This window comes from Pocillopora damicornis, chromosome 2 (assembly GCF_964200805.1).
Source record: "Pocillopora damicornis chromosome 2, jaPocDami1.2, whole genome shotgun sequence".
Taxonomy (NCBI): Eukaryota; Metazoa; Cnidaria; class Anthozoa; order Scleractinia; family Pocilloporidae; genus Pocillopora; species Pocillopora damicornis.
In genome coordinates this window covers 6,413,924-6,441,233 of record NC_142671.1, presented here as the reverse complement: position 1 = coordinate 6,441,233, position 27,310 = coordinate 6,413,924, and the positions used below count along the sequence as shown (strand labels likewise).

The following is a 27,310-nucleotide window of genomic DNA, read 5'->3' as shown; positions in this document are numbered from 1 at the left end:
ATGTTTGCTTCCAGATAATTAGTCACGCGTCATGATGTGTCATCACAGGTCAGTCAAAGTAATGCTATTTGTGACACTGACGTCATGAATGGTTACCCAGTTTTCACGCGGCTTTGCATAAGGTTAAATATAATAGGATAACAAAAATATTTACGACTTGCACGTTTCCAAGCAGTGAATAAAGAGCGACGGAGGAGAAGGCGTGAAAACTTGATTCATTATGGTTCTTCAACAGTGCCTCGCTTGTAATAGTTTGGTAAGTCCCGTCACATTCTCGCCGTGATTCTGGTTTTGCAAAATCGAATTTTTGGTCGTTGCTTTTGAATTAGTGTGGAAGTCGGTGATGTGAACATTAATTCATTTATTTGGTCGATTAAATAAACAAACTGGAAATTTCGCAAGATTTAACGTCAGGCTTACGAAATTTTCCAAAGCAGTCTTATAATTCGCTTAAATCCTTTAATCGATATATATTTTCTTTGCCCAAGGTGCGTACTAAACAGTAACACTACCAACTAGGTACAAGCCGCAAAATAATAACATTGATTTCCGTACGGATATTGCCTGTTAAAATGATACCGGGTCAGAAGCTCCCAAGAACTATGCGGAAGCCGACAAGATGTCTCGCTTAAGCCATCACCGATTCTGGAAGTGTTATTCCAGTTAACTGTAGAGGTCGGAATAGATCAAATAATTTCAGAGAAATTCTTTCAAACTTCCGCTAAAAAGCGATCAATGCGTTTAAGTCAAATTTTGAATAAGGATAGGATTATTGCATGTAATCTATTGATGATCACGGTTATGGTGATTTTACGTTCGACCGAGTATCTGACGCAGGGATACGACTGTTTTAGCGAAGCAGTCTACTCGATCTATTCTCACGAACAAGTCTTTATTCCTCAGATTACAGAAACATCAAGATCATGTGTGTGTGGCCACGTACTAGAAGATGCGCATCGCTTTATCGGAGGCAAACGTTTTTCAGGTACAACTGAATAACATTCTTATAAAGTGCGAGATAGGACTTACGAATAGCCATCGGATAAATCAAAAGCTCAGGGAGGTTTCGTTTTTGTTTAATAATCTGGAAAATTCTTATTTCTCTTAATAAATTTGTTCAGAATATCGAGCAGAACTCTGGAAAATTCTTATTTCTCTCCATCAATTTGTTCAGAATATCGAGCAGAACTTTACTCTCGTCTGGAGAGCAAAAGCAGGAAGAGAGAAGAACGTGAGATCAAAGAGCAAGCAAAACTCCAGCTTGGAAGAAAGGTATTATTTCTAAATATGCGACATGAGGAATTATGTAAACTACAGTATTGTTTATTTTCCGGGTCTATTTTCTCGAAATCTCGAATCTCGGAAGACGTGACAGTCACCGGAGACGTGAGGTGAGCTCTGTTAGGAGGTCACGTTTCTACTTCCTTCTTCCTTCTATGGAATATTATTACGGAATTAGTAAACAACCAAACACCGCTCCAGCAATGTGGGCATAAAATCTCTCGCAACTGGCAAATAAGTTAAAGGCAAGTTGTTGCGGGTTCATTTGGTGTCAGACAGCATTGCAGCTTACAGAGTAAACTTTGGCGCTTGTTCGAACATAAGCATCTAACATTGTGTATCGCTAACTGTTTCCAAGAAACAAAGGACTGAAAAAACCAACCACAGGTAATTTACAGCTGAAAGATTTAGATTTTACGGTTTTAAAGTCTTGTGAGCCAAACGAATGAACGAGAGTTAGATGGATGATCGATAGGTGATGTATTTTGTGTCTTTTATGCTAATCGAGGACAAAGTACAGTAAATACATAGATTTAGTAATTGTGTGGTGTAAATAACTTGTTGAACATTTTACAATCGCTAGGAGGAGCGCCGTTGTGTTATTTGAAAAGTGCAGTGGACTTGAAGAGTTCGCTGCCGAGGAACAAATTCATATGAGCGCCAGACTGACCTCTCGACTTCAAATCCATTTCCCTAAACCGCAGGTCACGCTTTTCAAAAATGTAAATTAACTTTAATCGTCTTTTCGCAGAATATCATGGCAGGATCAGTGTCAGAACAACCAGGATTCAAACCTCCCGTGAAAAGAAAGCCATTAGCAGCAAGGAAAACAAATAAGAAAAGACGAGTGAAGAGGGGAACATCTCGATTGCAAACAGGGCAGTCCGCAACTAAGCGGAATGATGGCAAAAGCAGTGTACCACCGGAACTTTTGTCAAGGCTTCCTGCTGCTCTGCAGGAGATTAATCGAAGAATACTGGGACAGAACTTTATGTGGTTAGCGTTACAACTGGACTGAAACAAAAACTCTTTTTCCGGCTTGCAAGTACAGAAGTCTGGAAAATTTTATTTGAAGACCGGAAGATGAATGCAAGGTTTCCCTAACGGCTGAATCTTACCAAGTGGCTTTAATAACAGGAAGACATCGTAATGGAAGCAGAACGTGAAGGAATTTTATGGTTTTGACTTGGAAAAGGCGGATGCAAAAAAGAATTGTTGATAAATAACCTATGGGCACAGAGCCAAATACAAAGTCATATTTTAGCTATAAAGCTTTCAGAGAAAACTGCCGGGGAGGAGGTCGATAGCGAGCTGATTCTCTCCGCAAACGGAAGAATCTTCGATTAAGTTACGCGAACAGGACCTACACAACCTTTTCGTTTTGTTGTAAAAACATAGCAAAGATATTATTATGAACTTTTATTTAAATCATTTTTATTGATGAAAAAATGTAATTTCTTTGTAATACAAAGTTGTACAAAAAGAGAGTGATTGAACATCAAAATATCTTAAACCCAAAATAAAATTTCCATACAAAAAAATACCAGACGGGTGAAATAAAACCATAACCGTAGACTTCACTACATACTTGACCGATTCCTAATCATGTCACACTTCTCATAATTGTTGCAGTAATTCGTAAACCAATCTCAATCTCTACACTCTTTGCCATAGATTTCTCATAATTTTAACTCAGAGAGTTTGGTGTTTGAACACATTCTTTCTTGTCATCACCTTTTTGATTTTGAGGGGAAAAATCACTTATTGGTCACAATTGGGAATGAAAGGGTTAATTTTTAGCGTGAAGCGGTTCATATAAAGCAAATAAATATTACGTTAATAATCCACTTTCTGTTTCACCTTCCTCGGCAGAAGCTCAGCAATATTGTTTTTTTACCATGGCTTTTTGAACAAGTTACTACTTCAAGTTTACGAAAACCTTGGTGTTCGTCTAATGAATATAAAACTTCTTATTTTAATACTCGATTTAAAAAGGTAATGCTTTATTCGACATGCAATTCTTACATGTCAAGAAAAGGCAAAGCAGACAGAGAAGCGAAGCACGCGCAGCCGACTAGTTAAACGAGTTTTTTTTTTAACAGTACAAAGTAACCAACTGTTCAAATATCGTGTGATATTTGTACCCGATCCGCACGTTATTTGCTCTCTACGTAGTGCAGTTGAATAGTACTTGGATTGATTAAAAAAAAAATCCCCTGAACTTAATATAATTTCATTTATATTTTAAACCCTTTATCGTATCGTTACTGTGTGAACAAAACATTACTGTAAAAATATGGAATCTTGTATGTCTACGACGGATGAACCTTGAAATTGATAAGGTTAAATATCTTTGCTATAGGTGTTGTTATATCTCTGACGAAATTCAACCGAATTAATTGAGATATAGGAATATCTTAGAATGGATCCCTCCGTTCAGTGTCGACCTCGAGAGCTACATCACCGATCCGTTAAAAGTCATCCATCTCAAGTCTTAACCAGTGGATGCCACTGAGCGATGGGTTTCCTCGGAGTTGTCATCATACAGTTCCAATGATGTAAGCCAATACTTGTCTGTGCATCCGGTCCCACGATCGCCTTGCCAATGGTTTTGGTTTGCGGTCGCCTTCCGTCCTCTGTGTTAGTGTCGAGCATGCGCACTAGCAAGCTAACATCACTCAGGCGATCGATTGGGACGTCGAATACAAATGCCTCGTTGTACACCGGAGCTAAGGTGTTTTTGGCCACAGAGGTCTTTGTTTTCTTTAATTGTCGACCGCTCAACATCAATGAAACTTTGACAAATGGATCTAAAGAAAAAAAAAGAAGATAAAGGATGGAAACAAATATTTCATATGTCATCATATGAAAATGGCCAGCGTACAAAGAGGCTCTCGATGGGGTTAACCGTTAGACGTAAAACAGCCAAAAGAATTTAGCCGTTTGGCGTTAAAATTGTCAAATTTTTACCGTTAGTCGTTAAAAAAAGTTAATATTAATCGTTAGCTGAAAATGTTAGCTGAAAATGCCATAGCTCCCTTGAGACACTTGACGATGTGCTAACATCTCAACCTGACTCATAGTATTGCAGGACGGCAATAAAAGAATCCGTTAGTCTTTTCTCTCTCTCTAACTAAGCAAGAGACTTGGTGCGCAGTCAGCAGCTGTAATCTAACATCTTTATAGCATTTCTAAATGACTGTCGAAAGTTGTTGATATTGGTTGACTTTTGCTTCATTGTTCTCTCTGATTGGTCTAGAATACTCGTGTCACATTCTCAACCAATCACATTTAAAACTAACATCAAGTACGACCTGGTCACTCGCGTTTTTCCCGCGCTTCAGCTTCATGCAGTTCTCATTGGCCCTTGTGAAACTGGCCTTTGTTATAACTGGATGTTTCTGGTGATTATTTTCGTTTTGGAGAACGCTCTCTCATCAATGCCATTGGAAAATTATACTTGAAAATCATAGGCCGACCCGATTCAAGTTTGCTCCAACTGATAGAAGTGTCATTCACAACGCTCGAGAATCAACTTGCTTGGTTTGTTGTCGTTTACATCTAAAAATCTGTTCCTCGACTGATTATTTTAATTTGTCAGAATTAGCGAACATAAAAAAGGTTCACTTGAGCAGCTTCAGCAAACTCTTTAAAAGTCTTTAAGCAGCTACATATTTTTGTAAAAGTTTTTATTTCTTGTTCTTCTTGGCGCATTGCAGTGCACTGTATTGGCCTTTGGCTCATATTGTGTCCATAGCAATTTAAATTCCGAGTAAATATTGACAAAGGGCGATTTATGTTAAGGTTAAACAATATTTAGAGTGGTTATTCTTTTGGCATCGTCAGAAGCAGATCGTTATTTGGCAAATAACATTTTTAAAAATTGTCGAGACCATTTTTATTGTTGTTTCTCTGTATTTAGCCCTTACGCTAAAAAATTTGTAAAAAAAAGTTTTACTTTAAAAGCAAATGTCGCCAAGAGCTTTTGCATGGGATTTGGCCAATAAATTAAATATAATACTGATAATAAAATCCATACACTTTGCACTAAGACGATTTGTTCTTGTAATAAAGAATATATTGTAAAATTCTGCTAACGGAGAAATTGTGAAATCTGCTTTTGTCATTCATTCAGAATTTTCTAGTTTTCTATCGAAAACTATGAAAACATTATGAACGGCTTGACATAACAACTACCACGAGTGCGTATTGTTTTCCGTTTCGCGAGGCGTATCCAAGCACATCCAAATCTAATTTGAATTGGAAATTGGGCTGTCGATGCGTAAATATTCTGAATTCAGAATGAAAACACATCCGATTATTTTCCTTTCGTAATTTAAAGAGGTGTTTATTCAAAGGTAACGCAACACACGAAGTACAGTAAGTTTTTTAGATACCGATGGAAACCGAAATATTAAGGTTTTGAAATTTGTATTTGGTTCAAAGTACAGATGGAGTGTTAAATCTCTGTACAGCGCATATGGAGTGTTAAATATCTGTACAGCGCATATGGCTGAAAAAACATCCAACGATTCAGAGGACAACGGAAATACATTTGAGTCTTTCCAACCGATCGAGGAAATTGATATTCACGCGCCGATTGTTGGTTATGAAGTGGTGGAAGCGAGAAAAAGATTCACAGTTTATCAGATCTTTGTTCAACTTGGAGGCGAGCGAAATTGGCATGTTTTCCGAAGATATTCCGATTTTGTCCGTATGGACGAAGCATTAAGAAAGTTATTCACGGATTTTCACGCTACCCTTCCGCCTAAAAAATATTGGGGCGATAATTTTGACCCTTCTTTCATAGAAATGAGAAAACAAGGTTTGCAAGAGTACATCGATAATGTGTTAATAAGGCAGGAAGTTATTACCTCGCAACCGGCGGCGGAGTTCTTCTGCTTCGACGATCCGCCCGGACCTTATGACAGTCTTGAGGAGAGCCGAGCATTCATTGAAACGTTGGAAGGCACAGTGACCGATATGAGAACCAGGCAAAGTGAACTACAATCGGAGATTAAGCTGGTCAAGTCACAGCTTCGCCAGTCTCAGGCTCAAAAACAAGCCTTGTTGATAGCTTTGCGCTCCGAACGCGTTTTGAATGGAAAGCCATCACATGATGACGACGATGCGCAATTGTTGTCGGAATATTCACGGCTGCCGGAGGTGGCACAACTTGACTTTAAACTCTTTTCGAGGAGTAGCTCGAGAGTTAACGGAGAACACTCAAGGCAGCAAACGAATCGTTTGAGATCAAGCCGGTTTCCAACTTCAACAGCAGCAAGTCAGTGGGACATTCGAGTTGAAACCACCGAAGGGTTGGCAAAGCGAACATCGCCTTTTACGGGCAGGCGAACCCAATCTACTTCAGATTTAACACATTCACAAAATTACAGAAAGCGAAACGTGTCACATTTGCCTTCGAAATCAAGCAGTCGTGGCAATTTGACTTTGTTAGACAAATTCATGACACAAAGCACAGACGCATTGCAGTTTATAAGGGACAGTGTTCGACAGAAATTAGGGCCAACGGAGAACACCGAATCTACTGCCGCAACTAACAAATGAACTGAAAGCAATTTTCAGTTCCAGTTCATGTTGTGCTGAAAAGCGAAACATTTGATGCAGAGAGAGAATCTTTTTGAAATCCTTATTTAAGAAATTTAAGGAAAAAGAATCCAGTACGACCGGCCAATAAAATAATTATTTCGGATATTACTTAATTTTCATAGAACACAACAAAATATTAACATGACCGACAGTGAGGAGAAACCGCAGAAGTTATTTTTAAGATATGGAGATTTCAATACGTAATACGGTGTAAAGAGATCAATTACATTAATTTAAAGATTATAATACTGAAAGTTCTACACGGTTCAGAACGGTTCCTGAAAGTGGCTGCTATTTGAAGTGTAAAATTATAGATTCTTTTATGGCCACAGCATCCACAAATGCCAAATAAAAAGAGACTAATTATTCTTTAATGCAAATATTCAGCTCATAAAGAAATCAGTAGACTAGAAAAATAAAATTTGAGATGTCTACGTGATGTGGATTTTGTTTGCTATTATTTTCCCTGAAGGTGTTGTATATTGATGAAGACAGGACATAATGAAGACCTGTATAAATGGAGAATCTTGCACGGAAACAGTTAAGCTCAAAGCCTATTTTGCAAGTCCACAGCTGGTTTTTTTTTCTTTACTTAATTTGCAGGTGTAAATTCGTGGTAATGATTTGAAACTCGAATAAATTTCTTGTAAACAGAGGCTTATTGGCTTTGGGGAAAGCTTTAGGGGTTACAAAAAATAAAAAAAAAAGTCACTTCACAAATTGAACACTCCAGCTGAGCGGAGTTCCATTAGTACTTAATTCTGCATACAAAGGCAGTTCCCTGACTTTGGAAGATAATTGCAAGCAGGTTAACAAACAGCTCGAACAGAGAACGAAATCGTTAAATTTGTTTGAACCAGCGAAGCACGCATGAATTCCGTCGAACAAAAGACCTGTGGCGAAGAATTAATACCTGTATAGATCTGACAAGACACTATTTAAAATTTAAATTACTGTCTCTACCTTTTAACAATCCATTTACTTTGCACGGAGAATACCATTTTATTTTCAATTATATGCTAAAATAGCCAAAGACTTTCCTCTAATAGAAGAAAAAAGGTTTCGGTAAAATTTCCGCACAGCCCGATACTACATTATACATTCAGTTCTTGAATAGAGAAAACAGTGACAAAAACAATACGTTTCCATTGGGAAAACAGATTTGTTTTACAATTGTATGGGGCTGTACGGAAACTTTACCAAGGTTTCCTTCGCGTTCTGTCTTACTGGAGTCTGAACCACCTCGCTCCCGAGCTGAAGGGAAACTGTAGAAACGAGTTTAAGCTCCATGAATGCAATCGCGCACGGTGCGTTGTCCTGTGTGAATAATTGCATTTTTGTGACAGCCCTGCACTTCAATAAATATAGTCAGTTTTCAATTCAAATTCTAACGTGCTCGAACAGCAGAGAAGACTACTCTTTTAAATCAAACACTAATCTTTTTCCAACTGAAATACAAATTGTACTCACTTGGCAAATCATTTGGAAATGAAGTTTTCGAAAGCCTCGCTTTTAGGACAACAAATGTGAGTCTGTTGGTGGTGGGAAGGTAACAAAGTGACACTAGCACCTCCCCTGCACGGGATGGACTATCCTCCTTGGTATGGAAAGAAGAATAAAATCAGCGTAACGAGAATGAGCAACACTTGAACAGACTTATTTTCAATGAAAAAGAAGAAAAGTTCGATACTGCGAAGAAAAAAGCATAGTTAATGGAGTTACAGAAACTTCAGTTCTCGAAAATTTCTGCTCGTATTATGGTGCGAACCACAAACAAACCACAACTCGGACACTTTTCGTCCCAACTCAGTGATAACACGATAAAAAAAAAAACACATCGCTACCGGGTTTTTTCCATGGAGGTGTTATTATGAATTAGACTAATGAAGCCAACATCCACACAGAAAATTGGTCCTATTATTATCAGTAGGGTGGGGCTGTCAGTACGTAGGCGCCTCAATTCAGTTTGTTTGCTTTAGATATTAGCTTCAAGACTGGCCATAAAAATGAGCTAACAAAATGAACATCTCACCTTTAACAGAGACGCATCTCTCATGATCTCTTTGCATAATGCTACTCCTCCGTACTCACTCAAATGATCATTCTCGCCAAACGAATAAAAAACTTCCCCTAGGGATTGATGTCGCGAAAATCCATCGTAACTAAACACACAGCACTGTAAGGTGCGCTCAGCAAGTTCCGAAAACGCGATATCAAACACGAATTCTTCATTGAAAAAAGGATTGCTATTAGAGTAGTGTACTTTAGTCTGGTGCTTTTCAACTCTGTCGGGTAGCAAGTACAATTCCACGTAGCTCGTACTGTGAATAGTCGGCAAACCGTACGCCGCTAACACCAACACTCGTAAACATTCCTTATCAGTATCGTAGTTTATGTTAAACTCCAACTTTCCAAGTTTAAGACTTTCTTCGCTGCTGTCTGATTCATTAGCAGACATTCGGTTGTTGTTTTTATGCAACCACGAATCGAAGTCGATTTCGGACACAGAGCTGTCGGATCTCATCAGAGGTTGATGCCGACGTTGTCGGCGACCTTTTTTAAAGTCTTGGTCGTCCGGGCTTGACGCACGTCGCACTGGTACACTATTTGACGACGGTTTTCTGGCGACGTCGGTCTTAGTTCCGGTCTTGGATCGGAACCATAGAACCTTATACAACAATATTATAAATATTGCTAATAAAAGCACAGCACAGGTGGCAGCGAATCCAATAGCAATCCTGATCTTGACTCTCTCCCCTGCAAAATAAAACAGTTGTTTGGTTGCCTCTTCATAATTGCAAATCAGAAAGAACTAAGTTTATCACTCAAGCTACCATTCTCGAAGACAGTCAATTTCTGCTGCAGTTGAATACAAGATACCGAGGCTTCGTCATTATGAACGTGAGCGGAATTTTCATTTGGAACTGAGTTAATTGATGATCGTTCGATCATTGACATCAGGAACATTACATTCCGGCACGTTTGAAGCGAAGACGTTCAGAAATCTAAATTTCACAGGCATTTACAATTCTGGCTAAAACTATCAAAACTATGCAAAGCGTGGTGTAGAACAAACAGTCAGCAGAGGGAATTTTGACTATTGTGTAGGAACAAAATAAAGTTGAACAATACAGGTAGTCCCTACGATTCAGCCGTTACAAATGCTATGTACTCGCACAAAAAATCATTTTAACGGACTTTTGTGAACCGTGACAAACCGGTACTAAAATTTATTCATCTGTCTTTAGATACCAAAACATATCAACATCTAACAGTCTAAAATTTCGCCTCTTTTTTTCTCTGAAATGACTGGCTAAATTGCACGCCCTTTATGATGTAACATTTCTGTCTTCTTGTCTTTTAAAACAAAAGTTCGATTGTTCATATTCATTCCTTATTTACATTAAGAGGCATTGTTACTTATCTTGGCGGGAACTTATAACTTCTCAAGTTGGAAGGAGCATATTCGCGGGACTATTATTTCCTGGTTTGGCCAAATACATACATAAAAAAGAACTGCATTTCACTAAAATTGTCAAGATACTGATATGCATTGACAAATAATTCGTCTACGAATTCGAAGAAAAGAGATCAAGTACAAGATAATTACAGTACGTGGTGAACTGACAATTCCGAAGCAAATACACCTACGACTATGGCTGAAGAAGCATTCGTGAACCCCGACAAACCAATAATAATCTCCACTATTCAGTATACTGAAAAAACTTTAACATGGAAAAATCGCTTCAATTCTAAATCAAAGAGTACCTCTGGCCAACTCGTGCTTCAGTTAAAGTACTTAGTCCAGAGATGAAACATGGCTGTGATCTTGTAATTATTGGCCTTACAGGAATGCAAGGTTTCTCTCATCTCAAAAGCCAAGCTTCTGAAAAAACCACGGAGTTCCACAATTATATTTACCATTCAACTCCTCAGAATAATAAATGCATAAAAAATCAACAAAACAGCACAAAATAGTATCTTGCGTTTATCGAATTCCCGTTTTGCGCAGCGTCAAATTTAGGCGCTGCAATCCAAATCTTTCTTTGCCTGCGCCAGCCAAATTCCTCTATTCTATTTTTATGTCACGTTTCGCCTCACAGTCGCTCAATAAATATTAGGGACCTTAAGCAGTTAGGACGGCAACGCCAAGGAAGACTTCTATTAAAAAATGAAATTTCTACCTATAATTAGAATTTCAAAAATGGCTGCATGTGTTTACCGTCTCATACAGCGCCACACCTCAACTTCAGCATAACGTATCAAAAAAGCGTTGAGTTCCAAATAGAAATTAAAATAATTTGCCGTCGCGGTTTCGGTTCGCAGACGACGCAAATTGTGGTGATTTGACGTTGTTGTTTTGCATAGGACGGCTCAGAAATGTACAAACGCACGTGCTGAGCTATTGTTCTACCCATCATATCTTTTGTTTTTCCATGTCCTCGTTGCCGTCGCCGTCGTGGTTTGCTTAAGGTCTCTATTGGCATTGCAACGCAATGATCTTTGTTTACAGGTTTTTCTCCTTCTTGCATCTGATAACAAAGCTTTAAGTTTTCTGTCTCGGAAAAAAAATACTTCAGAATGCATTTCATGTGACCGCAATTTTTCTTGATTGATTGAAATTTGAGATATGCAGCAATGAATTCCACAGGTTTTCTTTTGCCACAAAGCACAAGATTATTTCTGTTCGCTTCTGATTGTCCGGCCGCTAATATTTTCATGAGATAATCGAGTTTAATCACAGTTCTTGTTGTACATCAGATCATGAACAATCGAAGCGATTCACAGTAGTTTTTTGTGTCTGAACTCGAGAAATTTTTGTTCATTTGGAAAGTGATGTTTAAAGCAACGATGTGTGGTATAAACTGTAACAAAGCCTCTATCCTTTTATACTAGGTTGCAACACCAAAATGGTTTCGTGCTCGAGCGAGTTCATGACGCCGGCTAGTTACCACAGTATAAACAGGGTGAGGGAATGGCTCATTTGCACATTAGAGTCCCCACAAAAACTCGTTTGCATGAGTTAAAAATGGCTTGGTTTTTTCGTAACAGTTCAGGTTCGATTTTTGACGACTATTCTAAATTTATACTATTCAACAAAATTTGTTCTGAAACAAATTACATTTCTGAACATGACATTAATACTTTGTTTCGACCTCCGTGTTTGGGAAGAAATTTATGAAGAGGCGGAGGGCCAAAGTATAAAAAACCCAACATACGTGGGAAAATTTTGTGAAAAATGTCCACATTATGTACCGAGTGACTGAGTATGAGCACCGAAAGAAAAAACATTTAGTTCGAGGTCATGACGTACTGACCAAGAGTGAGTTATGACCAAAAGCCGCATAATTTCCCGTCCGGCTTGATCAAATTCAGTCGATAAGTATTCCTTATGACCACTGACCTTTATGTTTGAACCTAAAGATATGGCGCGGTTACAAACTAGAGAAGAGCGCGCGCAGGACAACTTCAAAAAGGATTCTACAATGACAACTTTTCCTTAATTCCTTCGGGTCAAGACGAAAACCGCACAATTCATCGAAAAACGAGGCTTATTTCCACGTTACTACTTTACTTTAGGTCCATCACAGAAATTGATGTTCTTAGGAAAATATAACAGAGCTAGGTGAAATTTCCGCACAACCCATACTATTTTAAAACAAATCTGTTTTCCCAATGGCAATGTATGGTTTTTGTTATTGTTTACTCTATCCAAGAACTGAATGCATAATGAAGTATGGGGCTGAGCGGAAATTTTACCACAGAGCTGTTTCTCATTATCTTGGTGGGGCCAAGCTTTCAAAAAGTTATATCCCGAGTGCAATTTGGGCAAGAAGTACGAGATTGTTCATAAAAACATTTCAGATCTATGCAAATGAAGTCAAACTGGGGAACAAAATAATAAGGGATTTGTGATTCTTGGAGGAATTCATTTCTTTTATTTTCCTCCAAGTTGAGCAGCAGGACATTGATCTATTGTTAATTTCACCGCATGTGACTTTTAGTGCTGGTGACCTTTTCGAACATCGTTCTACATGGACGTGAGAACTATGCTTTGCGCTGATTTCCAGGAGTGGTCAGTAAACAAGGAGGAGCGTTAAACCCTTCTCAGACGTGAGACAAAGCAATAAAATCACGTAACGCCAAAAGAATTCGAACTTCGACTTTTCGATCTCGCAGTCGGCTGCTTTAATGACAGAGCGATTGACGAAGAGCTAACGCTCGAAACGTCTGCTTTTTAAATTCTTTACGGTGGCCAATTTGTTATTAACTCAGTTGATAATTCTAAATTACCCTGTTATTCCCACTTATACATCTGGCCACCCTTCAAAAGCTTTTGTCCTTTGTCCTTTCGAAACAAAGCACAAAGAAATGCATCATCTTTGAAATATCTCAAAGAAATCTAAAAGTTATTCCCCTGATGGAATCATTCTTAAAATTTTAGCCGAAGTCACATTATTTCTACTGACCTCCAACCTTTTCGAACCACTTCAGACATAAACCATAGCATGCAGGAGTGATGTTTTAATTAAGCCGATGGAGCGAATCCTAACGGGGGATTGTTCATCACAAACAACAAAATTACGTATGCATTATGGAGACCTGCTTAAATGAATAATTAACTTAACGTGCAAACCAAAAGGTTCATAATGTTATGTTCCTAGTTTATTGAACAACTCTTACCATAATCTATGTTGAAAAGGATCGAAGTCTTGCAGAATCGAGTTAGACAGTATTGATGGTTTGGTTAAATTTCGGACGTGCCATTTGCTATCTTAATCGATTCGAAGTTTCAACACTTAGCAGTCGACCAACACTTAGCAGTCGACCTGTTGATAAGATACCGCTCACGATAACTTTTGAAGTTTAACCAAGTGAGGTACTTTCTGCTCTGAGCGGTAAATCCAACAATTACCCCATGATATAAATAAAAGAAAGTTTTTAAAGTGATAAAGTTTAATCGATCACATCATTTGTCGGCGACTTATTAATTCACTGTGCTTTAAATAAGTTATCTTCTTTGGGTTTCAAACCGGATAGATACTTCAAAAGGTAAGCGAAAACATTGAATAGCGACAAACTCGAAACGAAAGTCGAAAAAGAAAAAATTTTTCAACCGAACCACTAGGGATAAAATTATACCACTGAGAATACTTCACGATTACACTTAAAAGAGACTTAATCGTGTGACGTACGTTTAAGAGTTTGAAGTTCCTCTAACTTAAACAAATTTATTTGCATGTGTGGCTTTATCACAGGTATACTAACCTGAAACAGTATCTTGTCCATTGGAACCTTCATCATTCACGTAATAATCCAATATTTGGCGAATTTTTTCGCTATCGTCGGCTTCAGTCATCGAGTCTCCTCACGTAAATGCAAATCTTGGGAGGTTTTGTTCCTCATTCGTCGAAGTTCGCTATAGCCGTTTAATGCGGGCCAAATAAAAGCTCGATCATCTGTTTCATGTTCTAACCTAAGGGTAAAGCGTGTGTAAACATGCCACACACTATTCAGAAAACGCTGAGGAGCAGAAGCAAAGGAAAGGCCGAGGTGTAATTCCTCCTCATAGATTTGTATTCATCACTCCGACAGGTCTAAATCCCGCTTTGTCGTGCATGAGGTGAAGAGAACAATACATTTTTCGAATCCTTTCAGAACCGTCGCGATATGAATAAACATGTGCTCTGATTGTGGTTTCAAATACATTATCTCAAACAACAACTACCTGCTCGGTTGAATGGCTCACAAAAAAATTGGTTCTAATGGAACAAACCTGTACGAAAGAAAATCTTGCAACTTCTTCTTCACAAACTTGATAAAAGTTGGGGAAGGAACAACCTTTTATAATGCAAAGGGCAAGGACAAAAATTTAGCAAACCAAAGGATTGAATAAACGTGAACAGTGGTGGGTCACAACTGTTTATTCGGTCGGGCAATACACTGAAATTTCGAGAACTCTTCTCAAACTTTCTTCGTGAACAATGGAAACCAAAAATATACTTGTAGTTAAGGAAACAAAGCTGCGAAAAAAAATAATTTAGCAAATTTGACAATGCAAAATGATCTACGTAACTTTTGCATAGGGATTACATAGAGTTTCCCGACATAATGCCTTTTCATTCTCTAAATCAAGAAGGTGCTTAAACTGAAAATATGCGTCAAATAGAGGTATTTTTGAGGCATGATAAATATTCAGGTTGACAGTGGTGTAAAAACGTGCTTTCTTTTATGTTATAATCCTCAATGCGATCAAAGGAAATTTACGTCTACAAACACAATACTGACTTTCACTTAGCACGACAAGTATTCGCTTCTTCTAACTTGGTGGCGGTACTTATCCCTCTTGCAAATAGGTATTATATGGTCGATGTATTTATTAACATTATTCCTTTCGTTTATCTTGATTTTTCCCACATTTTGTAAAATCTGAAGGGGACATAGGTAAAGAATGTTGCTGTTGTTGTTTTAAAAACAATGCTTAAGCAAAACTCTAGGGCAAACTTAGTGTATTTGGAGTAAATTCGAACATGAAATATTGTAGAGCAAACAATCAACTTTGAATGATACAAAGAAAGCGTTTCTTACGGCGCAAACGCAAACTGAGGCATTAAGGAACGGAATTGTAAGCTAATGACCCTGAGTCTAACCAATTGTGACGGTTGGAGAGTTCAGAGTAAATCAAAAGTGTAAACTGATCAAAACCACTGGCAGTGAGCCGGACAACGAGACTTTTCAGGTTATTTTTTAAAATTGCAAAGCACAAGTTGATGTTTGTATGTTTGAATTAAAAAATGATCAATTGAATTCTGGCGGCGTTGGAACGCCATAATTGCCACACTACGGTATCTACCTTAAAGGTGAAAAGGACGCTTGGTGGATTCTTCACCGCCAAACTGAAAAAATCGATCACTTTAACGTTATCTCATTAAGAGTCAAGAACATGGTTTACCTTCAATCATTGATCCTATTTCCTAGAGCAGTCAACTGTCGCTCACATCTTTCCTAGAACTCTTAAATCTAAGCAGCTGACGAGCTTGCCAGTTTCGGCGTCCTTGGTCTGAGAAATAAGTTGGAAATAGATGTTAAGAGAAGTTCATCTTGTTCTCGTCCGGCTGATGTTTCTGACTTGTAAAAGTTGACAGCTTGACTAAACGTTTGCCAGTTCACAGGAAGGAAAACTTAAAATTTCCGTTTCCGGTTTGGAACTACTTTCGAATTCCTAACATTCCCTGTTTCAGTTGTGTCTCATCAGCAAAAGCTTGACAAGTAATATACCTTATGATCTGTGTCGACCACATTACCTTCATGTAAAAGTTTATTTGATGTCAAATGTCTCAAGACATGCTGCGATTTACAGCCTTAAAATAAACACAGTTAAAAATCTAAAAGCGGAGGAATTGTGACAAAGATGGCGCAGAATTGAAAATATATTTTTAACCCAGCTTAACAAGAGGAACATTGAAACTCGTCATCATCGATTTTAGAGAGCTCACATCATTACCGACAGGCGCCGTTTTCTTCCCTACAGTTACACGTTTTCATTTACCTTTATGGGTCTTTCCTACCAGTTGACTTAAGTCACGAGAATTCTGGGATCTAAAATGGGCAAGCACCGACAAAAGTATACAACTCGACCCGATATGAATGACTAGCGTCTTAATGAATTGAGCGCGAACCATTCCGAACGTTGGGTCTATGAAACAAACAGAGTTAGTTGCTGTAGTACCTTCGAACACGCCCTATAATTAAGGACAAAAACAAACGTTCCACCTCGTTAACACTAAATCTTAAGTCTTTGACACAGTGTGCGGAAACGAATTAAGACGAAAAAGAGAATTTAAAGAGTAAAAATTACCGCAAAAATTTTTCACTTTTGTCGCTGGTGTCAACACCTATTTTACAAACAGTATAATTTACACCTGAGTGGATGAGAATTAGAGATCTGAGTGGTGGACTCGCGGCGCTAAAGAGCTGTAAAATGCCAACAAAGGAATAATTTCATAACGAGTGGACTGAAAACAAACATCTCCGGTGTAGTTGATAGAGCATCCTTGAGTCATCCATCATGGAGTTTTCAGTTCATTCCGCGTCTAAAACTCAGCCCGTTGAGATTCCTGTGGGCAGTATGCTCCCTTTAGACAGTGAGCACAGCGGAAGTTATGTCTACATAAGAGCCAGCAGCTTTGACTCGGCTCTGCCTCGAATAAACGCCGAACTTCATCTTCCAAACCAACAGGAACCGAGTAAAAGCTTCTCAGAGTTTCCTGAACTTGGTAAACAAACGAGAAAAAGTGGAGACGGTTTAGAACTACCCGACGTCCAAGGATCTAAATATTTGGTGTCGTTTTCAGACTTAAGACAGCTTGAGAAAACTGACAAAACAAGGAACTTGGATTTTCGCGAAAGATCCTTAAAGGTTTCAAAGCTTCTGCAAGATCGCATTCGTGTGCTTGAGAACGAGTTACAGAAACAACTAACAGCTGTTAAAGAAACCATTCATCAAGCAGAAATCGTACAAAAACAAGAAACCACTACATCGCGAAGTGGGAAAAAAAGGCGCGATAAAGATTCAGCAACTCATAGACAAGGAACTGAAAGACAAAAACGTTCCGTTCAGCGGAAAGATTAAGAGATAAAATCACGAGAGTTTACTGGAAAGCGACTGTTGAAACCAAATAGTGAGTCCTCCATAAGTGAATCCGCCGAATTCCGTCGATCTTCCGCTGAAAACCAAACTTGTCAAGATGCAAACAAGAAGCAAGACGACTTGTTGGCAACAGAAACTAAAGAGAACCATGGAGTGTCTAGCCTAGAGATGAGTGAACAGTCGACTCAGGAACAGAAAGATGTCAGGTTTTCTGATAGAGATGTAAAGCCTGTTGATACTTTCAAAGGTCATGGGTTACCACCGAAAGGTATCCAAAAACAGCGCAAGAGCGATACCTCGAAGCTGGCAAATTCGACTAAAGCTGTCAAAAAAACCATACGAAAACTCTACAAACTGAACAAACAAACAGAGGCTGAGAACTTGACTGACCTTCTGGAATCTAAAGTTATGACAGAAAGAGAGCTGAACAAAGCAATCAAGCGGGAACTTCAAGAAGAAAGAGACGAGAAAAACCGTCAAAAGGCGAGAAATATCGAGAAAAACAGACGAGAGACTTTCTTTCAGAGAATGGAGGAGCTGGAGAGGTTGGAGGAGGAGATGAGAGAGAATAGACTGCGTGAAAGAGAGAAAAGACGGGCTGAGGCTCTACGACGACGAGAGAAAAACACTGCGTTTTTGAATGAAAAGCAAAAGGCTATACTATCCGCAAAGATATCACGGGCTTTTAAATTCTCCTATTTCCCTTTGTATATACCCGAATCAGGCTCTGCTTGTCCTGACTATGAGCAGTCAAGCAGTGAGGACAGTGACAGTAGCGACAGAAGTCTTTCCCGCCAAAATTCGACATGTTCTTGTATGTCAACGAAGAAGAAGGGCAAAAATCGAGCCATCTGCTCCTCACATTCTGAGCAGAGCCGAAAGTTAAGTTAACCAGCTTGAACCAGTTGGTTTGTTGGAAAAAAAACAAAAAAACAAAAAAAAAAAAACCTGTCAGTACAACCGGGTCCAATCAGAGCAAGCATTGATTTTAGCAATGATATCTAGAATGGCGCTCAAGGAACTGAGCGGGAAAATAGGAAGACAACACTGAAGAGAAAGGAAAACTACACAGTAGTACAGGGGTTTCATTAACTTTTTCCACGGGCAGCTGCCGATGGTGTAATAGGCAGTTGTGCCTAGAAAAGGAGTCGCACAGCGCATCCTAAATACGAGGGCAAGCTCACAGGCTAAACAGATGGCGGTATGAAGTCTTTTAGGGGGGTGCTAGACTGCTGATAACCGGGTTTTATTAAAACTCCTGGTAGTGCTGCGGGAAACACGTAAGTCAGTAGCAGTGCGAGTAAAAATAGGCCTATCATAGCGCTGGAAAACCTGTGTCCAACGACAAGTGCAGGAACGGAAAGAATGATCTTGTTTCCCGCGATAACCGCTGAAAACAGGAACTTTTTCAGCAAGTTCGGCAATTACATTGATAACCCAATAGTCGAGTACAAGGAGTATAAAACTGTACATTGCACTTCAGTTAGTTTTATGTCACTGTACCCTAATTTTTGCGGACTAAATACAAGCATCTGCGCTTTGAATAATTGAGCAAGAGCCTAGGTAAAAAGTGAACAATGCATTCCTACTCACGAAAGTCATATAAGAATGAACATTTTTGTATACAGAGCTCAAAACGAAAGGGTTAGGAAAATAAGTGAAGAAAATACAAAGAAAAATAAACAATTTAAGAGCACCATTGAAGGATTTTCACTGACTTCATCCTTAGGTGATCTCTTACGACGCAAATCTTCAAGCGAGGTAGAGTCACCATCCTGACTACAAAGTCACGGTTGTAGATCACTTCGTGCTACAAGTGCCGTTGTGGGTTCCCTTTTTTCCCACCATGTTTGTTACCATCTACACGACTTGCTTTCGCTTTTTCTTACTTACCTCCGAAAGAAAAGAAAGCGGAAAGAAAAAAAGTTAAATCAGTTCTAAATCATTTTGACTTACAAAACAACTTGAACGGCAGAAACGGATTCATAAAAAGGAAATGACACATACTAGTCTAGGTTCTATTATTAACTTTGACAGCGTAGATTCTCTCTATTTGTAGAATTTTATTGATCTTATTGTTTTTCGTTTGGTCGCTGTAAAAATACTTCAAACAAGCGAATCGTCAACCGCTTTATTATTAAGTTATGAGGTTCTTTGTGCTCTTAAAGTAAATACGGCTGAAAACATTGATAAGATATTTTAGACGAAGACACTAATGAAATAAAAGTTTTTAAAAATATCCGTCGATATACTTACTTTTCTGGAACTCGGACTCTGGGATACGATTCCAATCGCGAGTTTCCTATCAAGTCCTTGATTACTCAGACACGAAAAACAAGGCCAAAAATAGTTATAAGCCAAAGGCAATGATAGCACTGAAGGTAGTGTTTATCATCGCAGAACATCAAGCACGTCTCTCAGTTTCGTGTGGTTATACTTCAAAGAATGAGAGCGCCGTGCGAGGTCCCTATAACATATAACATAGTAACCGCATGTAATTAGGGAACAAATTTCTTTCTATTGATTTCGTGTCGAAAGCCGGGTGAGAACTGACGATCAGCAAGCACTATCAATTGAAAGAACTCGATGTCGTTTCCACGTGATAAACCGTTTCTGGTCGATATTTTTAAGTCAGATGCAAGAGGAAATCCTTTCGAAAGATTGGATCCAATCCAGGAGACTTATCGAGGAAATACAAGGAAAACCAGCAGCTTGGGGCTGCCAAGTATTGATTCTGCTTACGGCGACTCGGATAGTTTGTCCCCTGTTTCTAACAGCAACAGTCATGAAGACGAAAAAAGTGTTTCGACTTCGGAATTTTCGTTCGACGACTTGGATGAATTTCGCAGCGATGCAAAACTGTCTTCCAATAAACGGGCAGACAATTATATGCTTTCTAAAAAAGACATGCAAGAAATTGAGGATCGAGTCGAAGAAAATCTAAGAGAAGATTTCAAAAAGATTTGGCACAATGCCAGGTTAAAAGAGTTACAAATAAAAAAGAAATTCACCAAGGTTATTGACAATGCTCGCGACATGCTGATAGAAGCTCGAGTGCACGCAGAGAAAGAGGCTGTTAACAAGTTGGAAGAAAGAGCAGAAGAAAAGCAGAGCGAGATAATGAAGAAGAGATCTTTGAGGAAATGGCAAATCTTGAACAAAAAGAACAAAAACGAGGGGAATGAAATTCCAGAGCACAACTTTGGAGGTGGTGATGAATGGGTCAGGCAACAAGTCGAGGAAATGGCTGCCTTGAGAAAAATCCAATCAGATTTAGATAGAGCTCGGGCAAGACGAAAGAGTTCGACTGGACTAATCTCTATCCTGAAGGCAAAGAAAGCAGGAAAAATAAAGCAGATGATGCAAACAGAGATGCGTAAACTTGAAAGGATCGACGAAATCCAGAACCTGATTCAAGACCTGGTTGATCTTGGGTTAAATGAGCAGGCTGATTCTTTACGTGGGTCAATTCAGTCGAAAGAAAAAGCTGACATTACACTACGCCGTCAGCTCAAGGAAGAAAGAAATAAAGCACGCGTTGAGGCTTTAAAGAAAAAGGAAGAGGAGGTGGAGAAGTTACGCAAAAAAAGGATCGCTGAGGTGGAGAGACTGGAACAAGAAAGAGTGGCGAGAGAAGAGCGAGAAAGACGTAGGCGAGTGATGGCGGCACTGGCAAGAAAAGCTCATAATCAAGCGCTCAGGCGAAGTTTTGATCAAACTAAACTGACCTCACGAATTTCAAGATCGCACACTTTCTCTTTTTTTCCCCCTCCAATACGAAAATAGTAACTACATGAGTTACCATGAGCCGTCTGATAATGAATAAATTACGGAATGATTCGTTGATCGGTAAACATCAATGGAAAAACTTCGAGTAACAGAATCTTCTTTACCACACGAAGGAGTTCACTATGGTAACAACCGGTACAAAAGCTGTCACGCAACGCAGCAGTCCCGCCTCCAGCGCTGCGTGACAGACTTTACAAAACGCTGAGAGCAGATTGTGTGTTGTGTGTTGTGAATCATGACAAAAAAAAGTGTCAGAGTATTTAAACCACCTAGATACCTCGAGATCATATTGATAACTTATTATCAAAACGATGATAAAAACCGCGTTTCATTTAAAAATAGTTTTTCACAAAACACGACCAAACATTTCGATAAAAATGAAATAGAGGTTAGTTTAAATACTGAACGATATTATTCATGCCGTTTCTCTCTCTCTAGTTTAGAGAGAAAAAAGTCAACTTTTTTATAATTAAACACGCGAGACCCTGATCATGATGGAAACACAAGAGTCGTGATAAAATGGAGTTGTTGAAACAAAGATGCAGAAGCAAGGAAGAGGTAAAAAAGTAAAGGCACGCCGCATCACGTTGGTCATTTGAAACACATCCAGACCAGTCTACTCTATCCCTGTTTCTGTACAGCACCTCCTTTATATTTTATTTTCTTTTTCTTTTAATCTTATCAATCATGTTGAAGGTAATTTTTTGACGTCGAAAGAAAATACTCGATATATTATCACCTAACACTCTATTTTAAGGCCAGTTTAAAGTAAAAAACTTTCGCGCAAAGATATTCAACAACCTACAGCCGAAAGTGTTGTCACAAAAAAGGTGACAAAGCTAACAACAACACAATGAGATCGCAAGGTGACAATTTTACTCAGTTGTAAAATCGTGATATCCATTCATTTACAGTTCACCTGTGCATGCCGAACGTTCTGAACGCGAATTCAGGGGGCAAATATCCAGAAACGCCTATTGGAAAGCAAACATGTCAGCACAACTCAAGAAATTCGACGCAAACGCCACACTGACAGGTTTTGATGGGTGCCATTCTAATAAACTTCTTCTCCTCGTCTTCATCACCATCATCATTCTGATCTGTAGATATGGCTCTACTACTGCTACCTAGAGTGACACGTGACTATAGTATTTGACTATAGCCGCAATCTTTGCAATCTATCATTACTGATGACTCGAACTCGGGCAGTAAAAAACATCACTGAAATCCTCATCCGATGCTTCTGCCATCAAAGTAGCTCGCAGTACTATGATGTTATGCGTGAGCTCTAAACCCTAGCTAAAAACTTATGCCTCCTGCTGGAAAAGTTTAGATTTCACGTGTAAAATAATTTCCCCCCTATTTCTTCTAACTTATTAAGATGGGTAAGAAGTACAGGTGATGCCCAATAGTTAGGTAACATCAGAGGGTTGTAAGCTTCTGGTAACATTGATAATCATTTTTAAGATTTTATCATATAAAGTGAACTTATAAATTAATAAATTCTTCGTACAGAATTTATGAATTATTAATCCAAACACGAAACAATAACAATAAAAACACGCGGCAAGAAATTAGTCATTCGCTTTAATAATTTCCAAATCTTCTAACAATGGGCCTTGCAGTTTTGTCGATATCGCTGTGACGTGCTAATACCAGATGAAAGAAGTCTCTGATAGGTTACTTCAGAGCCATGATGTTATCTTAAGTGGAAGTTGCTTTATCTAGGAAACGGACTGTTCTAGAGAAAGAAATGCGACCACACGAAAAAACTTGATAAACAAGTAAGTACTATTGAAGCTTTACTAGATGTACCCATCTTAAAAAGATTTCTTTTGGCCATCAAAGAAACGGATTGTATCATTTTTTAATTCCCTAGTTGTTTTGCGCTGAGGTAATACAACACAATAGTTGACAAAAACTCGAAGCGACATTTTTGTCGTATAAATGGAACCACACAACAAAAAGAGATTCAAAGACGATGCGGTTACAGGATTCAACAACAATGTTCGCATTGTTTTACCAAAAATTGAAGGGACAAAGAGAAATCCAAGTCTTACGGGATCAGAAACTCATTCTCTCATCACAAGCGCTAGCTCAATCACCCCTGAGATGGACGACGACAGTGACCTTGACGAGATGGCGCTTCAAGAAGAAGACGAGGACGAAGAACGAAACGGGAGAAAAGATGGCGAAGATGAGCGCAAACAAAACGTTGATGACGAATATCATCTGATAAAACTTTCTGCGACTGCTGAAAAGGAAATTCGCCAAAGGGCTAAACAAACGTTGAAAAAAGAACTGACGAGGCTACGATACGAAGCTGCCGCAAAAAGAAATGAAACGAGAAGAAAATTTAAAGTCGTAATTGAAGATACGAGGTCACAACTTATTGCAACACGGATTGAAGCTGAGAAAGTTTCTATCGACAGGCTGGAAGAAAGAGCAGGTAAGCAGCAGGCTAGAATAATGCAAGAGCGAGCACAACGAAAAAAAGAAGAGAAAGGTAAAGAAGTTGAGTATGGCGATAGAAGCAAGGCGCATTCTGAAGAACTCGCTTCTCTCCGGAAGATTCAAGCCGAACTAGATCGAGCGCGTGCTAGAAGGAAACATAGTCTCGCTGCTGTGTTGACAACCGTAAACGGTAAAGCAAAAGTGGCGAACCTTCTGCAGCATGAGGTGAAAAGATTGGAGAGAGCTGAGGAAGTACAGAAGATTATTGTGGAACTTCACTCTTTGGGATTAACCCAAGCGGCCATTGATCTCACGCACGCCCTCCAAGGAAAGGAAGACTCGGAAATGGAGTTCCGTAACCAGTTACAAGCTGATCAAATGAAGGCTAAGAAGAAAGTCTCTATGCTCGTGGAAAGCGAAATACAGAAAGTTCGGAAAGAATGCATGGCCGAAATGGAACGAAAAGAATTGGAACGATTAGAAAAGGAAAGGCTGGAGAAAGAAAGAGAGGAAAAGGAACGGAGAGAACGGGAGATGGCCAAATTAAAGAAAATGGCACGTGATATGGCTATGAAAAAGATGTTCAAAGAATCAATGTTTAACACGAGCGTATCAAGACCATTTAGCTTTTCATACTTTCCTTCCTTGAAGAAATGAATTAAATTCATTTTTTTCTCAGCTTAACAGGCAACATAAGACAAGCGAGTGGGATATGCATTCCATAGCCTCGTCGTTTCGCCAGCTGTTTTTCTTCTAAAATAAGTAGCTCATTTAGTCGTATTAGGCTATGAGTTCAGGCTTTAATGTACAGACAGATTTGGTGGTCAATCGCTTGTGGGAAGAACAGAGTTCTTCCTTATTGATATTACGAAGATACCGTTACACTCATACCTCAGAGTACTTTTCGATTGCGAGTCGTAAAACGAAAACCAATGTTATCACAATGACTCTCAGAAGAAACGAAAATTCCCTTAGGAATCAATGATAACTCCAACTAAAACCAAGCAAACTTCCCAAAGCGCGGGAAAATGAGGGTGACCAAGTCGTGATCGGTAATAGGCTTGTATCTAATTTGTTGAGAGGGTAACGCGAGTTTTTTGGACCAAAGTAAAGAGAAACCACAGCATTCTAGACCGATGACTTTCGACAGTCTATTGAAAATGGCTTTAAATGATAATTCATGCATGTTTATAAGTCATTAAAAAAAATAGATAGTTTTATGTAATGATATAGAAGAGAAAGAAAGTACAGAAAACGTTAACAACTTCACCGAATGTGTAAAAAAAAATCTGTGTATTACATTTGCATTGTATTGTAGCGACAGCCAGGAGTAAAATCATCCTACAGCTTAGTAATTTGATTAGTTGCATGTCGAAAAGGGTAAATTTTCGCAACAGCAGTATTTTTAATAAATCATATCAACAGGAGTAATTAAAATGATCAAAATATAGGTACTGCATGACGCTCCATAACGCTATCGACTGAAAATCAGCTGTAAGCACATAGGACAATAGTCAGAGGAGTATTATGGCTACAACACTTTCTAGCCTTATTTCTATTCATTAAAGATTAAATAACATAATGTTTGTTGGTAAAGAGAACGTGCAGGCACATCAACAAAAAACAACTGTATAACTCAAAGGGATTGGGGAAAATGCTCAAGTTGACTGCCTCGTCGCTAACTTTCAGACTCAGGAATGCGTTTCAGTAAACCACCACAACACACCCATAACATCATTTCATTTTTACTGATGATCCATCTTTTGTCTCTGGATCAATCCTGACCCCACCCTCCCTTGAAGTTAAGTTCGAGTATCAGCAGTCAGGAAGCAACAAAAGAGGAATACAAACTTACTACCTAAGCACGTGGTGCATATTTAACGGCTGTATTAATTACACGGTATATTACATAAACTTACATTTTGATACGCGTCAGGGAGAATGTTGTTGTCCAAAGTGCCTGATTGATACTCCTGTGTTCATTTTAAGGAGATTTTACCCTAGCATTGACAATGAAAATCAAGTGCCAATCATATTTTCAGTAGTATTGGTGAATATTTAAAACTGTGCTTTATGGAGTAGCTGCAGTATGCTGAGGACTTGAACAATCAGCCATCTTGGAAATCGGGAGCAGGAGACCGCTGACGCGTTTAAACGATGGCTCGGGTTAATGGTCACCAAGCACCTTGCTCAGGGATGGAACATGACAAGTGCTGTGATCGACATGTTAAGAATCGATGTAAAAAAAAAAAAAAGATTTAAAAGATAGTCTCCTTTCATGTTTTCAAAAATAACTTAGTTTCAAAGTGATACAAAAAAAACATTTTCAAAATGGCATGCTGGGTCTATAATCATAGATGAGGTTTGGGAATTTAAATCCATATCCTCCACTTAACAGATTCCATGTTGCGTTGCTCTGTTCAGTAATAAATCACAAATGGCATACAGATATGGTAAAAAGCTGAGTAGAGATGAAGGGGCAAGAAGTTACAACTTGATGACAGCAGAAATTGGGAGAGAAATCCTTAACAGCAATCACCCATATATCCTTTACTTTAAGGGTAGGTTTAAACAGGAGTCAAGGGTGCAGGAGGCTGCAGAGAAGTGAAAAGAAGTGGGAGTTTCTAACACACACCCAAAAAATAATTATAAGCCAACATTCCCTGTCTCAAAGAAGTTTATAAATAAATACCAGGTGCTAAATGCATTACACCATAGATAACTGGAGGTCATACATAATTCTAGCATTTGCAGGGTCAGATTTTAAAAATCCTCTGAATTTTTATTATGTTTGATTCAACTACTTTTTAGATTGTGCTTTTGGTTCCTTCCAAAGGAGAAGTGCTCTCTTCTTGAGTGAGGGAAGGCCATGGTTCATTTCCCACAAAGCAGCTATTTGTTATGGCAAAACACTGAATGCACTATACCCATCAGTGATCTACCAGTAAAAAGATTAATGACCAACATTAACTACAAAGAATATGTTTCATGATAAATATGATGTGTTGCCCATGATAATTAATCAACAGAGACCTGTCTGGTAGAGCACTGCATGGGTATTGCAGAGGTCATTGGTTCAAATCCCGTACAGGCCTGAGTTTTTTTCAGGTCTTATTTTCACTTCTTTTTAAATAGTGTTAATTGCAAAGATTGCTATCATTCAGAGACCTTTCTGCAGAGTATGGCGGATTTTAACTCAATTTTCCCTTTCTTACTTTAAGTTTCCCATTTACAGGCAGGAGATCTCATTGAGTTCTGCCTTACTCTGTAGTCTGGCAGAGAGACATGTGATAAATGGCTATATTTCATACGTAAATGGAATGCTTGCTTCAGGTGAGTCATCCCTTGGAGGGATGATTTGGCCACTACTGGTTTGCAACTTAAGTACATTATGGGCAACACCATATTGAAGATAATTATAAAGTGAAAAATCTTGCTTAAATGTTCACCACACCAACCATTATTGCATGTATGTGGTAGATTAAAAATACAAAATAATTCCTTGGTAAGTGGGAAAAACCTTCT

At 38.7% G+C, this 27,310-nt stretch overlaps 5 protein-coding genes across 7 annotated transcripts; 4 read left to right on the top strand and 1 right to left on the bottom strand.

The window, feature by feature from the left end:
* Window positions 1-107: 107 nt before the first annotated feature.
* On the top strand, window positions 108-3,128 carry LOC113683085 (uncharacterized). 2 transcript variants are annotated; one of them, XM_027200286.2, is made up of 4 exons: window positions 108-256; window positions 904-985; window positions 1,175-1,272; window positions 2,033-3,128. In XM_027200286.2, exons 1-4 carry the CDS (start codon window positions 221-223, stop codon window positions 2,297-2,299), a joined length of 483 nt encoding a protein of 160 aa, XP_027056087.2. In that variant the 5' UTR covers window positions 108-220; the 3' UTR covers window positions 2,300-3,128. The 2 variants fall into 2 exon arrangements, with proteins under 2 accessions (XP_027056087.2, XP_089054646.1); XM_089198520.1 differs by having other exon boundaries at window positions 137-256; window positions 1,122-1,272.
* Window positions 2,699-25,911, bottom strand: LOC113683083 (synaptotagmin-6). Of its 2 annotated transcripts, none has more exons than XM_089198516.1 (5): window positions 25,705-25,911; window positions 15,845-15,952; window positions 8,924-9,648; window positions 8,362-8,488; window positions 2,699-4,091 (listed from the first exon to the last, which is right to left on the bottom strand). In XM_089198516.1, the coding sequence occupies exons 2-5, from the start codon at window positions 15,852-15,854 to the stop codon at window positions 3,769-3,771; spliced, it is 1,185 nt and encodes a 394-aa protein (XP_089054642.1). In that variant the 5' UTR covers window positions 15,855-15,952; window positions 25,705-25,911; the 3' UTR covers window positions 2,699-3,768. The 2 variants fall into 2 exon arrangements, with proteins under 2 accessions (XP_089054642.1, XP_027056084.2); XM_027200283.2 differs by lacking the exon at window positions 15,845-15,952 and adding an exon at window positions 14,161-14,733.
* Window positions 5,570-7,325, top strand: LOC113683084 (uncharacterized). Its single transcript, XM_027200284.2, has one exon. It carries the CDS (start codon window positions 5,791-5,793, stop codon window positions 6,847-6,849), a length of 1,059 nt encoding a protein of 352 aa, XP_027056085.2. The 5' UTR covers window positions 5,570-5,790; the 3' UTR covers window positions 6,850-7,325.
* LOC113683122 (uncharacterized) lies at window positions 19,773-22,844 on the top strand. The gene has a single exon (XM_027200337.2). It carries the CDS (start codon window positions 20,129-20,131, stop codon window positions 21,326-21,328), a length of 1,200 nt encoding a protein of 399 aa, XP_027056138.2. The 5' UTR covers window positions 19,773-20,128; the 3' UTR covers window positions 21,329-22,844.
* LOC113683116 (uncharacterized) lies at window positions 22,961-25,358 on the top strand. The gene has a single exon (XM_027200325.2). The coding sequence runs from the start codon at window positions 23,279-23,281 to the stop codon at window positions 24,440-24,442; it is 1,164 nt and encodes a 387-aa protein (XP_027056126.2). The 5' UTR covers window positions 22,961-23,278; the 3' UTR covers window positions 24,443-25,358.
* Window positions 25,912-27,310: the final 1,399 nt, after the last annotated feature.

Bases quoted from the DNA above. Each gene is read 5' to 3' on its own strand.
- LOC113683084 (XM_027200284.2), top strand. From the start codon at position 5,791: ATGGCTGAAAAAACATCCAACGATTCAGAGGACAACGGAAATACATTT.
- LOC113683085 (XM_027200286.2), top strand. From the start codon at position 221: ATGGTTCTTCAACAGTGCCTCGCTTGTAATAGTTTG. The intron at 257-903 runs GTAAGTCCCGTC...TTTATTCCTCAG, and splicing joins GCCTCGCTTGTAATAGTTTG to ATTACAGAAACATCAAGATC. The intron at 1,273-2,032 runs GTATTATTTCTA...GTCTTTTCGCAG, and splicing joins AACTCCAGCTTGGAAGAAAG to AATATCATGGCAGGATCAGT.
- LOC113683083 (XM_027200283.2), bottom strand. From the start codon at position 14,251: ATGACTGAAGCCGACGATAGCGAAAAAATTCGCCAAATATTGGATTAT. The intron at 9,649-14,160 runs GTTAGTATACCT...TTTATTTTGCAG, and splicing joins TGGACAAGATACTGTTTCAG to GGGAGAGAGTCAAGATCAGG. The intron at 8,489-8,923 runs GTGAGATGTTCA...TTCCATACCAAG, and splicing joins GAGATGCGTCTCTGTTAAAG to GAGGATAGTCCATCCCGTGC.
- LOC113683122 (XM_027200337.2), top strand. From the start codon at position 20,129: ATGTCGTTTCCACGTGATAAACCGTTTCTGGTCGATATTTTTAAGTCA.
- LOC113683116 (XM_027200325.2), top strand. From the start codon at position 23,279: ATGGAACCACACAACAAAAAGAGATTCAAAGACGATGCGGTTACAGGA.